General features: G+C 37.2%; 1 protein-coding gene across 1 annotated transcript in view; it reads right to left on the bottom strand.

Moving 5' to 3' along the window:
- The window catches only part of RSPO2 (R-spondin 2), a 159,074-nt gene that overhangs the window by 42,384 nt on the left and 100,400 nt on the right, over positions 1-16,290 (bottom strand). Inside the window, exons 4-5 of the mRNA XM_027064024.2 lie at positions 15,307-15,450; positions 13,157-13,345 (exon numbers count right to left, since the gene is read on the bottom strand). Coding sequence (XP_026919825.1) covers positions 13,157-13,345; positions 15,307-15,450 — 333 coding nt within the window. The remainder of the gene's footprint in view (positions 1-13,156; positions 13,346-15,306; positions 15,451-16,290) is intronic.

Below are 16,290 nucleotides of genomic sequence, written 5' to 3'. Positions count from 1 at the left end.
TGAGAAAGGAGAGACAAACTTGTAATGGCAATACCAAGTGCATTGCTTCAAACAGAAGCGAGCCAAATAACTCTTAATTCAAAGCATGTTTGATTACTGTATTAGGTCAGTCTGTGCGCTTCAAGTTGACAATTATACCAAATGGAGGAAGATCTGAAATGCAACAGACACTTGACATTTGAGGCAGAAATTACTTTAAATTACTCAAGTTAGCAATACCACTCTCAACATGAAAATACAAGAATACTACAAGAAATTTTTGCATACGTGTAACACATAGGCATATGGTTTCCTTCTCCAGGTTTTGACATAAAATGAAAGAGAGTGCAAAAGGGATGCAAGTCTATATAATATACATCTTCCAAGGATTAGCATTTAGTTTTAGTATTTAGTTTTAGCATTTTAGTTTTAGCATTTAGTTTTACCATTTCATTAGAGGGTCATTTACTTTAGAATTTTCAAGAAAGAGGTAGTTTAGAAAGTAGACTCTTCTATACAGAGGTATTTTGGAAAATAAACTTTGTATCAGCCAAAGTCTGTTACACATTTTCTAGAAGTCCAAGATAACAATCAAAGACTTATTACTAATTCAAGTTTCTAATTATGGTTATTATCTTGGACTAGACATTGTAATAACTAAAGGTAAGACTACATCAGTGACTAAACGTGACCACAGAATCGTATTGCTGAAAATGAGCAGTTAAGATGTGAGACCTGCCCAAAATTTCTCCTAGAAACAAGAGAATAACTATGGAATAAAATGGTAAAGAGGCAGCTCAAGATGAAATAAATTTGGGCTTGGAGCAGATCATGTGCTTGTCCAGCTTATACCATTTTTAACTATATATAATTTGTATGTTCAAATGAAAAATTATAAATTCTAGAGTGGCTTTTTGTTTTTATTGGACCATCACTGCATCTTGCAGTGTACTCCTGCAAATAGTTGATACGTTGTTGAATTCAGTCCATCCTAAGTGTTATACTACTATTCCAAGGGGAAACATTGCAAAAACGTAAGGCCAGTCACCATGGAGGATATATATGTGATAACATGAACAAACCTAGTGGTATTACCTCTGAGGAATGCTCAGAGATTCCTGAGGGTTGAAAGGTAAGGCTGTGTGGAAGAAAGAGTTCCAAGTGTGATGTCTAAGCAAGAACCAAGCTTTGCCTTTAGCATCTACTATGACCCTGCACCTTGGCTTCAAACACGTAAAGGAAAGAATATAAATGAGTGCATCTGTAAAGTTTTGTTTTATAGAAAGATATGCTCTTTTTACAAAGGAAAATCCATGCTGAACCTCCAAAATAAAGAAAAAAGTAGCTACTATCATTCAACCAGGGTTGAGAGACCAGATCACTAACCTGCTAGGCCTCCTTGCAAGCTGTAAGAAAAAACCATATATGGTTGACCCTTGAACAACATGGGTTTCAATTGCACCAGTCCACTTATGTGAGGATTTCTGAAGATAAATACAGCATAGCCCTGTACATGTATTTTCTCATCCTTATGATTTTCTGAACATTTTTTCTGCAGCTTACTTGGTTGTAAAAATACAGTATAAAATACATATAACATACAAAATATGTATAAATTGACTGTTAGCAGTAAGGCCTTCCAGTCAACAGTAGGCTACTGGTAGTTAAGTTTTTGGGGAGTTGGAAGTTAAACATGGAGTTTTGACTATGTGAATGGTCAGTGCCTCCAACCCCTGCACTGTTCAAGGGTCAACTGCCCCATTCTATCCTGTACAGAATGTAATTTGAGCACTCTTGAATCCAGGTCTAGAGCTTCCTTCCCTTCTATAGGTTTCCTCAAGATTATTGTTATAAATAGGTTTAAGAAAATGAATTTCCAAAACAAAAATGTCTTTAGGTACAGTGAGGCAACACACATCACTGAATTTGTTGAACATCTGTACCTGTGTTCCTAACCTTGGGCTCATTACTTTCTTATGCCTTGAGTGGCTGGTTGTTATAAACTACTTATCATATGTTATGCCTATGCTTTAATTCCTTTTTGAATATTCACTTACCCAACTTGCAGTTTATAAATGAATCACCACAAATGGACAGAGACTTTCTCTTCCCTGTGAGAATTATTCAAGCAGTCTCAAATTCTTCTGGCACTGTTCAATCCAGGAGGTCTAATTTGGTAACTTACTGGTTTTGAAGTATCTGTTGAGCTCATTCCTTCTCCTTATTTCTACACCTTTTGCCCGAATTTTTCCCTTTTGCTTCCTAATACATGGACTGTTTCAACAGATTCTTCATGTTTATATAAATGGTAACCTATATACTTTGCATTTTGTCAGACTTTTGCTCACTCTCTTTCTCCCTTCACCCTCGACTCACTTTTACTTACTCAAATTGTCCCAGGATTCCAGGTCTATATTCTCAAGTATCACGTCCTTAGCCAGCATTAACCTGTACAAGTCATCCTGCAACCTTCATCCTTTTCCACATTGGAGGCTTACTCTGTACTAGGGCCTATGCTCATCAGGATAATCAATGGCTGTCCCAGCCATTTTTAGAATTTAAGGTTTCCATTTTACACCTAGATTAGAGTAGGTACGTGAGGAACAAGTTAGGCTTAGAACATGCAGCCACATCTGTCAGCTGGGATGTAAATTAACCTATACTCTCTCTGCCCATGAAAAACTACTGCAATCTTCTACACAAATAAAGGCTTCATGTAGAGGCCACAGAAATAAAGATGAATGGATGGTGGAGAAACACACCTGGGTGCAGGATTATTAAAACAAAATTAATAACAACCTATGTTTTTTGATCCTTGATTATTTTAAATGATGTTGTTTAAACCTCATAACAATCCTATGAAGCAGGATTATCTATTATCCCTATAATATAGATGCTGGAGCTGAGAGAGATTGAGTAAATTTCTCAGGTTTGCATACTTGCAAGCTGGTTGAGTAAAGGTCTGAGCCCTAATTTGTTTGAATGTAAAAAGAGATACAAATGTAGGGCCAAGAGCCTGGGTAACTGGGAGGCTAGAGGTGCCTTTGGAGGGTTTTTTTTATGTTTATTATTTTTGAGAGAGAGAGAGAGAGAGAGAGAGAGAGAGAGAGAGAGAGAGAGAGACAGCAAGGGAGGTGCAGAGAGAGACAGACAGAGAAGGAGACACTGAATCCTAAGTAGGCTCCAGGCTCCGAGCTGGCTGCACAGAGCCCAATGCAGGGCTCGAGCTCAGGAACAGTGAGATCATGACCTAAGCTGAAATCAGACACTCAACCAACTGAGCCATCCAGGTGCCCCTAGAGATGTCTTTATAAAGGATGATCATCCCAGGAGAAGTAAGGTTTTGGAAAGACAACAAGGTATGTTTTAGCTACACTTGTATTGACATGCTGGGAAGATATCTAGGGAAAGATGCCCATCAAGAGCCCGAACAGTGAGGTTGGGGCTCAAATGGGAGAGGATTTCACATCTGAATGATAGCCAAAGCCATGAGATGGGGAGAAATTAAAGGAAAATAAAGAGACAAGAGTAAGCCAGTCATGGGAAGAATGGTAAATATAGAATTAATAGAATCACAACAAAGTGTAGAATCATAAAATCCATTTGCATATGTACCAATTTACTCCTTACAATGATCCTGTGACATATCCCCATTTCATATAAGACAAAGCTTTGGGAAATTAAGTAATTTAAACCAATGTCATTCAACAAGTGATGAAAACCAGGACACATCAAATTTAAAACTCTTCCCGCATTTTCCATACTGTTTTCCCCCAATATACAGACTTCCACCATCACTGCAGGTATAAAATAGAAGCTAGATAACTACTTGTCAAAGACATCTAAGTGTGTGTTGGAAGATTGGAGGGAAAGGCAGGAGAAAGCCAAGAGCAGGATGGATTAAAGGATTAGAATTAGGGAGAATACAGGACACATTGCTTTCTATGCCACAAACACCACAAATTGATAACTGTACAGTTTTCTCCTGAACCTAGCATTTAACTCTGAATCCTTCTTAACCCAACACTTTGCACAGTTAGCAAATGACATTCTAGACAAAAGCACCTTAGATTATACATTGGAAATTGTGTCTTGTAGGAGCATTTCCATCTTTGAATAGTATTTAATGTGTATACTTTAAACTTTCAAAGTACTTCAAGCTGACTGGTAAAGGAAATCCATTAGAAGGTTAACACCATAAGCCAGAAAATAAAGAATAATACATCCAAGGGTCTTGGTAAATGGCAAATGGAAATAGCAGTTAGAAAGTAAATATAGTTCAGTTAGGGTGAATGCAAAATGTGCCTACGTTTTTAAAAAATAAACTGCACTACTACAAACTAGCGAACGGCCTGGCTTAGAAAGTTGGCAGAAAAAGATAAGAGTCACAGTGGACCGCAAGTCAAAGCAAAATCCTTCACTCTTTAGAAAAGCGAGCATAACAGAAAAATGCATAAACATCAGAACCCATAAGCATTCTCTGTTAATTCTCCCAAACTCAGGCTCTGCTTGACGCTCTGCCCCAAATTTGGGATGTGAAGTGTACTTAGTTACACTTCACAGACACCACCTCAACCACTTCTGTCTTCAACCAGCATTCTGCTAAAATACGTCCACAGCCAAGTACCCCATGGCTCTCCACTGTGTGCTAGGTAAAATTAAAAACCCTGTCCTCTCCATAGAGGCACTTGGCAAACAGTATGCAACTTCTATTTTTGCTGTGAGCTTCTGTATTGCCACTAACAATCTCGGAGCTGCAGCCAGGTTCTTCTGCTCACCCTCTCTTGGACACAAGAGGCACACTTTGGCATCTACATCTTTCCCCACAATGGTCTCTCAGTCTAAAATAATCTCCTCCCCTTTTCAAATGTGTTTCCCACCTACCCCTTTTAATTATCATTTAAATTTGTTCTTCAAGGAGCATCTCCTGGCCACAACAGCCAAAAATATTTCCTGTAACACCAGAGCCTAAAACGATACTTACCATTTACCAACTCAACTCTGCTTTTATTATTTTGTAATGTGCATTTTCTTCGTCCTTAAGTAGACTATAAACTCATCTGTTTGTATCACTTTCAATCTGCCTGTTTCTTTAGAACATAGGTATTAATAGATGTTTGAATATTGATTTAATGAACTTATAGGTATGAAAATGGAAAAATTTTCTCAAAAGAGAAATTAGAAGTCACCTTGCAACATATTTTAATGAAGTCAGTTACACTCAGTAAGAATTTACTCAAAATTTACGTAGTTCTCTCATACCAAATAGTTTTGACAGATTAAAATAACTGAAGGTCAGCCTTGGGGGGACGGACAAGGCCAAATTATTAGTGCAAGGCTTGAGATAATCACCAGAAATAACTCTACATCTAAATATGCATCTCCTGATCTTACTTAAGAACATTGTATTATATAGAAAAGACACCACGGTTATGGTTATTGACAAGTTCAAAAAGTAACTGACCCTCAATACAAATGCACATTTTCTGGATTCTCTTACACAAAGTTCTAGATGTATTCATTATTCACTAAAAGAACCTACTGAACAATTGTACTCAAATACAACTGATAAGTCAACAAATCTCAATTCCATATTGCCCAGGCCTCCAGACAGTCAACTTTCATGGATTACACCTTCAGCTTACATTAAGGAATAAACACTCCCAAGCTGCCTTCTATCTTCTGAAAACACATGCTTGAGATATGGATATTGGTAAAGACATGGTCCACCATACTGTTCATTGCTCTGAATGTGATTCTTGATTTGAGAAATCTGTTTAGTGTTTGTCTCCCTATGGAACGGAAATGTTTTCTGTAATAATTATCATTAATTTCCTTAATTCTATGATGCAGGTCCCACCCCCTCCACACACAGGCACACACTTTCATGTGTCTGAAATTGGAATGAGTACTCATTTTTGTGTACATACATGTGTGCATATATGTATACATTCATATACACACATATGCATATATGTGTATATATGTTTATGTATGTTATGTGAATATACACATATGTGCATATATGTACATATACACCAACTTTTCCATTCAAAAACTTATTAAATTGATATTGTATTTTGTAATTTGTCATTTCTTTGAAATTAAGATAGAAAAAAACAGATCTACCTTTCCCCTTTGCCTTGGATAGGTAACCCAAGGTCAAATTTTGGCTCAATTATTTCAACCAGTTGGTTGAAAATATGAATACTACATGTATTCATATAGTCTATTTTCTTTATCAGTCCTGAGCCTCTAAGTTTGTCCTAGTTCTGATGTTTAAATTTTGTTTTACCATGTCATTAAATATCTTTTTACATTAAGTTATTATTAAATCACTGGACTAATGAACATAAGGGCATAACATCAATTGTTCAATGTCTCTTGACTATACAAGTTCAAATATTTTACTCCTAGTTTCCAAAGTCCTCAAATAGAAGAAAATAATACTGACACACAGAAATAGTAGGTCCAAGTATTACATAAACAGGTCGATTGTAAAGCAAAACCTACTGCCTTTACATGTTTAGTTTAAATAAATGCTAATAACTTCTGCCACCTGAAACTTTGTGCCCCACTCTATTGCACAGAATAATTGTATCTTCTTAACCACTTCTGTATGATGACAACATGAGTCATTCTGAGATGTTAGTAAAACTCTGTCACTATTTCCATTAAAATGTTTTCTTTCTGCCTCCTGATCCTGGACGATATCCACCACACAGCTCTAGGTCAGTCCAGTAGCTAGATACGCATTTACAGGAAATCTCAGTGAGCAAACCGCCTGCACCATTTTTATCAACACCATTTAAAGATCCTAGAGGTGTCTGATGAGGAAATTAAGTTGTTCTAAGAAACCATGAGGGGATTTATACTTCAGGCTTTCTTATCTCCTAAGGAAGAAAAATAAAAACGTCCCCTAGAAGGGGGAAAAAATTTTTACCACTGACACCATGTGTGTCCTATTAAAGTTGTTTTTATTTTAGAGTGTTGTAAAAATTGCTTTATATATTTTACATTAAGATCAGAGTAGCTTACTGCTGTGTAAGACAAAGGCCCCTTTGGAATTTTTCTGTCCTTGCCTTCTTGCACATAGAACATCAGGCCTTTGGTGACATGTGTAGTTGAGAAATCCTTTTTACAAGTGCCCATAAAAGAGACTAGTACATGTTGCTCTTCACTGTAATTAAACAAGGCTAGGAGAGACCCCAGATGGGATGCTGTAGAGAACAGCACAAAGGTGGGGCATCTTTCACTCACTCACTCCCTGGCCCCCTCGGGCAGGCAAGGCTGGCACCAAGTCAGGCTCAATATGAAACTGGCAGAAGAGCTGGTCTTCTAGCCTTTCCTGCAGACTCCATGCTATCAGTGCTTTGCACACCCTCGGACTTCCATGTCCGTGTCCAAGACCGTACTTAGCTTTGTGTCTTGAGTTTTCATCATCCCCAAAGCATGGTGCATTAGAGCCCACTTTTCTGTTCCCCCATAGCCTTAGACCCTTACCATCGGAAATGTGACAATAAGCAAGTCTCAAAGAAATCACTGCTAAAACACGAAAACCTATCCACTTTCCAGGAAGCAAATTTAAAATACTAAAAAGTGATAGGGAAGGGAATAAAGAGTGAGGGGTCATGTCACAGGACACTACCTAAAGGCTCATTGTTCAGACCACCGATGCAGGAATTATGGACACTTTAGCTACTAACAAAAATGCAGAAATGTTTAAAGACAGACGGACCTTTGTTAAATGTCAATTTTATATAATAATTATACATTAACATTTAAAAGGTGATGACTGTCCCAGTTTATAATCTCTCTAGAATAAACATCACAATTAGCTGCCATGTATCCAGAGTACCTGGGAAAGTGCACAATATGCCTAAAGTGACTAACACATATCACTGATCTTAAAAGAAATATAGAAAGGTATTTAGCATAGCAAACATGGAGGCAACCAGAATGCTCTCTTCTTCATATCATAAATTCGGCACCTACATTCCTGACAACTCGGAAAGTTTCAGAAGAAAAGGTTTTTCTCTTCTCCTCTCTTCCAAACCAACTCTTGAGGTTGGCATGCATAAAGCAGACCACATAAATTGCAACTCAAATGTAAACAAAATGTAGAAAATAAAGAACATATGTCTAAAGCATATTTTCTTGACCCTATCCTACTGCAAATGTACTTATTTCCTGCTCTCAGTTTAATCCATCACAATCCACAACCATCTTTAGTTCTATTATCTAATACCTAGTGCACATGTTGCTGTCAGTTTATATACAGAAAACAAAGATTAGAGAGGTCTTATTACTGCTGCCTTTTAAAAAGTAGATGTTTGCAGAGATTAAGTTTCTGAGTTGCTAAATAGTATTTTTTGTTTCCTATCAAGTTAAAAGCCTCTTAAAAAAAAGATGAAGGTCAATTAATGTCTCATAAAAGGAATGAGTCATTTTCAAATTGAAATAGTATATAGTAGGAGATTCTATATTTAAAGTTAGCACAATTCTGAGAAAATATGATGAGGGCTTAAGAAATGCATCATAATGTACTAATAACTGCTGCACAGTGAGTAGAGGCAGCCACAAGCCAAAGAGACAGAAAGCTATAAGTGTCTGTCAAAGCATTGCCTAAATTACTTTATCAAGTCTGATTGCTTCACTGGGTCAGAAAGAGCAAAGCCATGCTGGGCACAGAGCCCAAAATGCAGAGGTGGGACTCAAATCCCTAGACCTTCCCCCTGAAAGCAAGTAAGCCCAGGCGAGTGCTGAGCATGGCTCAATGCAAGGCAGCCTTAGAGGCTGGCCTCGAGGGTGACTCAAACACACTAAGATGAAAAGAACAATCTGGAAGTCACACTTTTCCCCCCAACAGAGGACCAATGACACTAAAATTAAAGAAGCAGGACTTTGTAGGGGTGTCTGAATCAAAGCAAAGCCAGTGGTTCAATACTCGGGCATTTATGAAATGACTCTTGGAGTATGCTTTACTATTTCGAGTTGGAAGATACTGGGAGGGGTTGGTAACCGCAGGGTGTCAGGTTTTTTTTAAAGTATTTGTAGAGCAAAACTAAGATGATGTGTTGGGATTAGGGGAGAAATAGTTTAGAGTTGGCTTCTTTGATAGACAACCATAGCTTTATCTTTGATTTTTATTGTAAGGAACGAGGAAAACTTGGGTTTCCCAGGCAGCAAGACATTAGTCCTAGTCCTGGACCTACCACTAGAAACTTGCCACGTATCACCGTGGACCAGTCAGAGCCTTCCTGGATTGCAGTTTCTTCCTCTTCCCCAATATGCTGTGGGAGAATCAAGGACATTCACAGTCATTGTTGTCAATAGCTAAAAAGATCCTTCCTTAGCTCTTCAGAAGATCTCCTTCATTCAGATCTCTGATCAAATGTTACTCCCTCCATTTCCCTAAATTCCCTATGTAAAATAGTACACTCCTATTCTCAATCTTTCACTAGTTCATTATCCTGCTTTGTGTTTCTTGCCAGCCTCCATCTCCACGTGAAATTATGCATTCATCCACTTACTTCTTGATTGCCAAGATTCCCACTAGAAACAGTTCTGTGAGGACTCTGAGCAGTATCATGCCTAGGCAAGTGATTGGTACATAACAGTGCTCAATAATACCTGATAAATTAACGTTAATTGTCAGGGGACCTTACAAAGTAACAAGGAGTGCCATACACACAGACAGAATATCTCAGGTTGAGGTTATGTTGGCCAGTCCTGAAGACTACAGTCACCCAAGTAACAGTTTCCCCTGTACATGAACATCTTTCAACTCTACACCTTAGCACTATGATTCTATTCTCCCATTTGTCATTTAAATAGATAACAGCATGTCTTTATTTTTCTACTAACATATTATCTAATGCACAGGGTCATGACTTGAAATCCCTTCCATTTGAAGCTCCAGGCTGTATATTAATAGAATAAACTAGTCCCTACAGAATGGAGCAAGGAAAGTGAAGACAGATATCCACAATAAGTAGGCTCTTTATTTTTAAGTAGACCTTTCTTTTTTTCTTTTTTGCACTTGTTTCCTACACTCATTGTTCTTTTTTTTTTTTTTTTTTTTGGCTCTCTGTTTACCTCTTTTTATCATGGTCTTTTATGATCCCCTTTTTTTTCCTCCAGCCTCCTGCTATCTTTGCTAAACCACAGGTCATAGGCAGATTTAGAGTCTTGCTTAGTCTTGGATAGTTGACTACCCGTGAGGAGGCAGGAGGAGGGAGAAAAGCTGCCAGATGTGGAAGGGTTTGGCAAATGCACACTATAGCTACTGGAAGAGTGTTCAGTCCTTTGGGCATGAACAATGCTCTTGGACTTACATGACGACCGCAGACCTTGCCCATATCTGTTGGTGATTTGTCTTAGAATCATTGGATTTTAGAATTGGACTGGATCTTAGAAATTGCCCGCCCCAATACCCTCAATTTACAAATGAGGAAATAGAGGCCAAGAGAGGTTAAGTGACTTGCCAAGGGTCACAGAGTTAACGAGTTGACAGGGTGCAGAGACCCAGATCTTGTGATCGCTAGACCAGAATCCCAACGAATGAGTGTCAGAAAAGCCCCCAAAACTCAACTAATCAGAGAAGTTGGAGAATGGACACTGAATAACTTAACATGCAAATCAATCCATGACTTAAGTTATTTCCAGGTATTCTTTCTTTCTTAAAAAAGGCAAATAAGCATGCAATAAGAAAAGTTATACTAAAACATTACATTGGTTTTTTTTTATCTTCTATCCATTTATGTTCTCATTTCTAATAGATCTCAGTGTAATATCTTATACACTTAGTGACTATTCCATTTAGCTGACCTCTAACTTCTGCCTTCCAGTAATCAAAAGCAGCTGATTTTAATGTGCCAGTGCTTTAGTGTGAAGGAGGTTAAGGCTGCATTTGTGTGCAATCAGGTTAAGATTGGCTCCAACAGGAGAGAAATCCATACATATGTTGAAAAGATCTGAAAAATGCCTGTATTCCCAACCTGATTACGACTTACATTTTTGCATGGTTTGTCAAAGCAGATCACTGAAATCAAGTCAAGATGTAAAATGGGATAAAGTGGTTTTCTTCTCCATTCTTCCATTAATGACCATGACCTGCTGAAAAAAGGAACTGTTCCCTCTCTCACCTGAGGCAAGGTGGGTTACTCCACTGGAAGTTATGCCAATTTTTATCAATTGGAGCTCAAGTTCCAAGACTAATTTTCTACTTTTCATTTCCTACATTTGTAAATAGAAGTTTTTTATTGGAGAGTAACCTTCAATTTCTATCAGCAGGTCTATTTTAGTTCTTTTTATGAAACATTAAACAGTAAAACAAATTCTAATACAACTTTTCAAACCTCCTAACTTTAAAGGTTAGATAATACTGAATTTATCAAACCAAAAATTTAGATGCAGGGGTTAAAGTGATAGCTGCCCTCTCCTAATAAATAATGCTTGGTAAAACCTAAATAGGAAATTAAATCCAAGTTCATTACTGGTTCAGTGGTCAAAAAGAGATTATTAGCAGATGATACATAAATGTTTGTTTTGACATAATTTCAGCTACTGACACTGTCAGGTTATATTCTATTTAGTATTGCTGGAAGCAAAAGAAAATATATAAAAATGCCATAAACGTTATAGGTTAACAATGTAGCTGTTATCTACAAAACTCTCAAGCCAGACCTGGGGTAGGTCAAAATCATTTCAGAGGGGAGGGGAATGTGCCGGCTCTTGTTACACATAAGCATGTTTGTTATAGGAGCATTTTCAGGTTAATTTTTGCTATTAACGTAAACCACAATTGGGGGGCCACGTTGCTGGAAGAGGGATGGTGGGGGGTAGTTACATAAACAATATACAACAAAGAAAGTCTTTATTTCCAATACCTGAATACATCGGGTTTGTTTTTAGGCACAAGGTTGCAGGTTAAATGCTCTCAGCTATCCAAGAAGTGCCTTATTAGTTTTGTAAGAAAATATTTTCTTTTATTTTGACTCAAAAATACTCCGTTGAACTGAACAAAACCATCCTTGTTAGTGAAAAGCAGACCCAAAAAAACTTTGTTTCGAAGCCCCAGTGAAGGAAAGCAAAACTAATTCAAGAGGAAAATCTGCCTGCCTAATAGTAGCTTCTGAATCTGGATCTAATAGTTCTCAAAAGCCGACTGGAGTCTTCAAGTCTTAAAAGTTTTGTCTTCCTCCATGGATCATAAACCTCTCTACGAGGAAGCATAATAGGAATATAAATCCATTTAAGCAGATATATATTCTCTTTCTGGGCTACAGCTACAGGGCTGAAAAGCTATGTCCTAATAGCAAGAATGGAGGCAAACAAACGTTTTGATTATTTTCAAGGGCAGTTTTCCAAACACAACTTGCTTTTTTTTTTTTTTTTTTTTTTGCCTTTCTATTTTGTGCACTAGAAAAATCCCCACTTCATCTCTGGCAACGTAGCATCCGCTGGTGATAAAATAAATAGTAACAAGCGATTATGCTTTAAGAACCACAGTGACATCGCTAAAAACTGCATTTCAATGTACTGACTCAGCTTCAGCCAGCACCTGAGCTATGTATGCTTCTCCTAATTTGTAAATGGGCCTAATCCTGTTATTACAGAATAATTACTGCAAATCAGCACAATTACTACAAAGACATGAATAAACACACACATACCAGTAGCTGTTTTCTACAAATTATTATCCAAACAAAGGGAACCAGCTAATTGTGGTAACATTAAGACAACATTTATTCCTCCCAGTGTTTGGGCAAGTTTATTTTAAGTTGTCATCTTCAACTAGTAATGATGCAGATGATTTTACAGATTTCATAAACCCTCCTAATCTAAACTCTTCTCAACTGAAAGTTGGCCACTTCCCTCAGAGCAACATCTGCAGGGCACATCAGCACCCCCCCACACACACATATTGTAAAACTCTCATTTTAGAAAGCTCATTTGTCATGTACTCTTCCAAATCATTTTCAAGGGATCACGAAAGTGAAATATTCACTTTATATTCTTCACATTTTAAGAATTTGTCTCTTAGTAACTACAGGATACATTTTACCCTATCACCAGTCATATTATTAGGTTTCCTCTATGGGGAGGGAGGATGGTTAGGGAGAAGAGAAGTCAGAGAGCACAGAGCCCACCATCGTTAATTCTCTAAACTCACCTCCCGGACAATGCCTCATGGCCATCTTACATCTCCTGGATTCAGCGATGGTTGGACATGGTATCGTGTCCTTTGCTGGCTTTTTAACAATTTGCCGTGTTCTGGTTTCCAGACCCCATTTAAATCCACATGTGCGATTATTTCTGCTACAAGCTCCCCATTCACTCCAATGACCAACTTCGCATCCTTCTAATAAAGAAAAAAAGAAAAAAATACAAACACAGGTAACAATTTGGTGTCCATTTGTTCCACTGTCAAACTTTATAGCTGTGTTTTCTCCACACCTCCTTCAGATAAATTATGTTTTACAGACCACAAAGACCTGTATTCCCTTTTCAGACACTTTAATATTTTGGACCATAGGGTTACTTTCATCTACGTCAAGGAACTGCCACTTAAGTAATTTAAAGACTATTACACTGTTTTTATCTTATTTTTTAGAGGAATGCCATTGGTTCCTTCTAAAGATACTGAAATACAGAGTCTTTAACAGATTCAATAGCTAAAACCAAGAGAAGAAAAGCCTCTTTTCAAATTATGAAAGAAGACAAAATTTTACAGGTTAATTCCAAATGCCCCCGTGGCAACTCACAATTGTGTTAGTTTTACTGTGGAAGCCAGTACTCGGGGAAAAGGACAGGGAGTTTGTTTTCACATCTTCTGGTTATCAGAATCCTTTCACTAGCTGTCTAGAAACCACTGTCTATATCTCTTACTCCCTAAATTGGTGCTCTGTAACACTATAAGCAAGTATGGTCAGGTATTTGCAAATGTAGGTTTTCATGTAAAAGCTTTTAGTATCTCATTTTGTAAATTCCTATAGTGGAGATGTAGGCTCCCCTCCAAACACCTGGGATGGGGAATGAAAGGATAAAAATATGCAGAGTTAAACCTCCTCACCAAATTCACCATGCAAAAGCCCCTTTGCACTAGCAGATGAGGACTCAGGCCCTGAGTCCACACACAATATTTTGGCATTTCAGATCTCAGCAGGCATAGTGGTTACACATAGACTTTTCAAAGCTATTTAAGAGTTTTTACTCAGGGAAGTACATAGGGCTCTATTTGTAATTTTTTATACTTAAGGATTTCATAAGAGTTTCCACTGAACATTTGTAATGGGTGTGGGTCTTGCCTCTCAAAAGGAAATTCAACATTCTGAATATTCTCTTCTGATGACTTTCTTTTTTTTTATAGGGTGTCACCTGTATGATCATATTAACCCCCACATAAACAAGAATATAAGTACACATTTCTTCAAAATCCTGTCATTTGAATGTGTTCTCTGCAAATTTTCAAATAGATCATTAGACTATTTCAACAATATTTCTGCAGAAAAAAAGTTCCCATTTTCTAAGTCCCCATTTTAAGGGGATGCAAAGTCTCATTTAATACACAATTCTGTTATAAATCCTCTCACATGTATAACATGTCAAATAGAATCCAGGGTGGTGAGAAGGGGGTGTGATGGTGATGCCATTACACCTGGACGTTAGATTCGTTAGATTAGGCATTCATCAAAATGTAGGCATTCACAGATCTTTACATTCTAATCAGTTGTCTAAAAATAGCAAAGTGTTTTTCAAACACTCAAAAATTGTAACATTTTTAAAACATGTACTCCTAACTATTCATGAACAGTGTATATTAAGTTACACATTCTAGATATCTAAATTTAGTAAAAAATAACATTGTTTTAATACACTTTCCAACATGCAGCAGATAATCCACAAAACATTTTGCACAAAATTTTTCTTTTCAACTTTTTAAATGGCTAAACAGGAAGCTCCATAATTAAGATACATTAAAAAGTGATAGAATAGTTCATGGTACTGCTTGAAATTTTGTTTTTTACAATTTCTAATATATGTATGTATTACAGATGATAAAAACATACCAGCATTTAAAGAGTTGAACCTAGCCAATGTATGACTAGCAAATTTTGTAGGAAGATTTAATAGGACACTACCAATGTCACGATGCCTAAAAAAATTCAGCAAGGCAGCAAAGAACTTAAATAATTTTCAGTTGTAATTAACAAGAGAACCAATTTGTTTTTAGGTTAAATATATCCAGCATGCATAATTTTTTCAAGGAACAGGTGTTAAAATAAAAGTTGACGTTTGAAAGTTACATGAAAAACTACTCACCCACACATTCCATGGTTTCATCTAATGGTGCAAAACCATCTGGACATTCATCAAAGCAACGGCCTCTATGCAAATAAAAGCCTACTTTGCACTTGGTACAAAAGTCTTTGCTAAAGCAAGAATCACAGTTTTCTATTCTGCATCCTAAAAACAATTTTAAAGAGAAAAAGAAAATTTCAGTCAAAGAAATTTACTTGTTTTGCAAATAAAACTCACAAATTTACCGGTTAGCTCAATCGAAATTCTAGTGGTCAGAAAAGTATGTGTTCAACTCATTTGTTTCCTAATGCCATCTCATTCTAAATCACTCCTACCTCTTCCAACAGCTCACCACATCAATAGGCTAAGAGAAAATTCCAGCCTAGGGCCCTAGGCAGCAAGCATAAGACCCTTCAGAAAATTTTGCAACTCCAAATGAGATTAAAACAAAGGATTAAAAAGAAAAGGAAAACACGCCCACTACAAATTGCATTGCTGCTGGGATTGAAATCTGTTCTGCTCTTCAAAAGACCTACAATGAAAAACACAATGGGAATACTCTAATCAGTATCTTCTGTTTTCAGGACAGTAAATTAAAATTCTCTTTAATGTTAGTCAGTGCTGACATTTACTTTCAGCAGAAGGTGTCTTAACTTGGAGGGATAGTATAGTCACTCTTTTTGAAAGCTTACAATGTGCCAAAGGCTTTACATGCATTTCCATTTAGTCTTTATAATAATCCTATAAGGTAAGCAGTACTATCCATAGTTTGCAAAAAAAGGAACTTGAGATCAAGAGAAAGTCACACAGCTAATAGTGGCTGAGGTGGTTCTTAAAGGCCCCCAAACTGATTGCCTTCTAAATCTGTATTCTTTTCTCTATAACGTGCTAACAGAATTTCTCTAGGAACAGTTTGTTAAAAAGAAGTGCTTTTAGGTCTGCTATTTCTGGGTTTGAATCCCAGCTCTCCTCTTAGCAGCTCTGTGACTCTGGGCAAGTAACTAC

The sequence above is a fragment of the Acinonyx jubatus genome, chromosome F2 (genome assembly GCF_027475565.1).
Source record: "Acinonyx jubatus isolate Ajub_Pintada_27869175 chromosome F2, VMU_Ajub_asm_v1.0, whole genome shotgun sequence".
Lineage (NCBI taxonomy): Eukaryota > Metazoa > Chordata > Mammalia > Carnivora > Felidae > Acinonyx > Acinonyx jubatus.
Note: the sequence above shows the minus strand (reverse complement) of the source record. Positions and strands in the feature narration are given on the sequence as shown.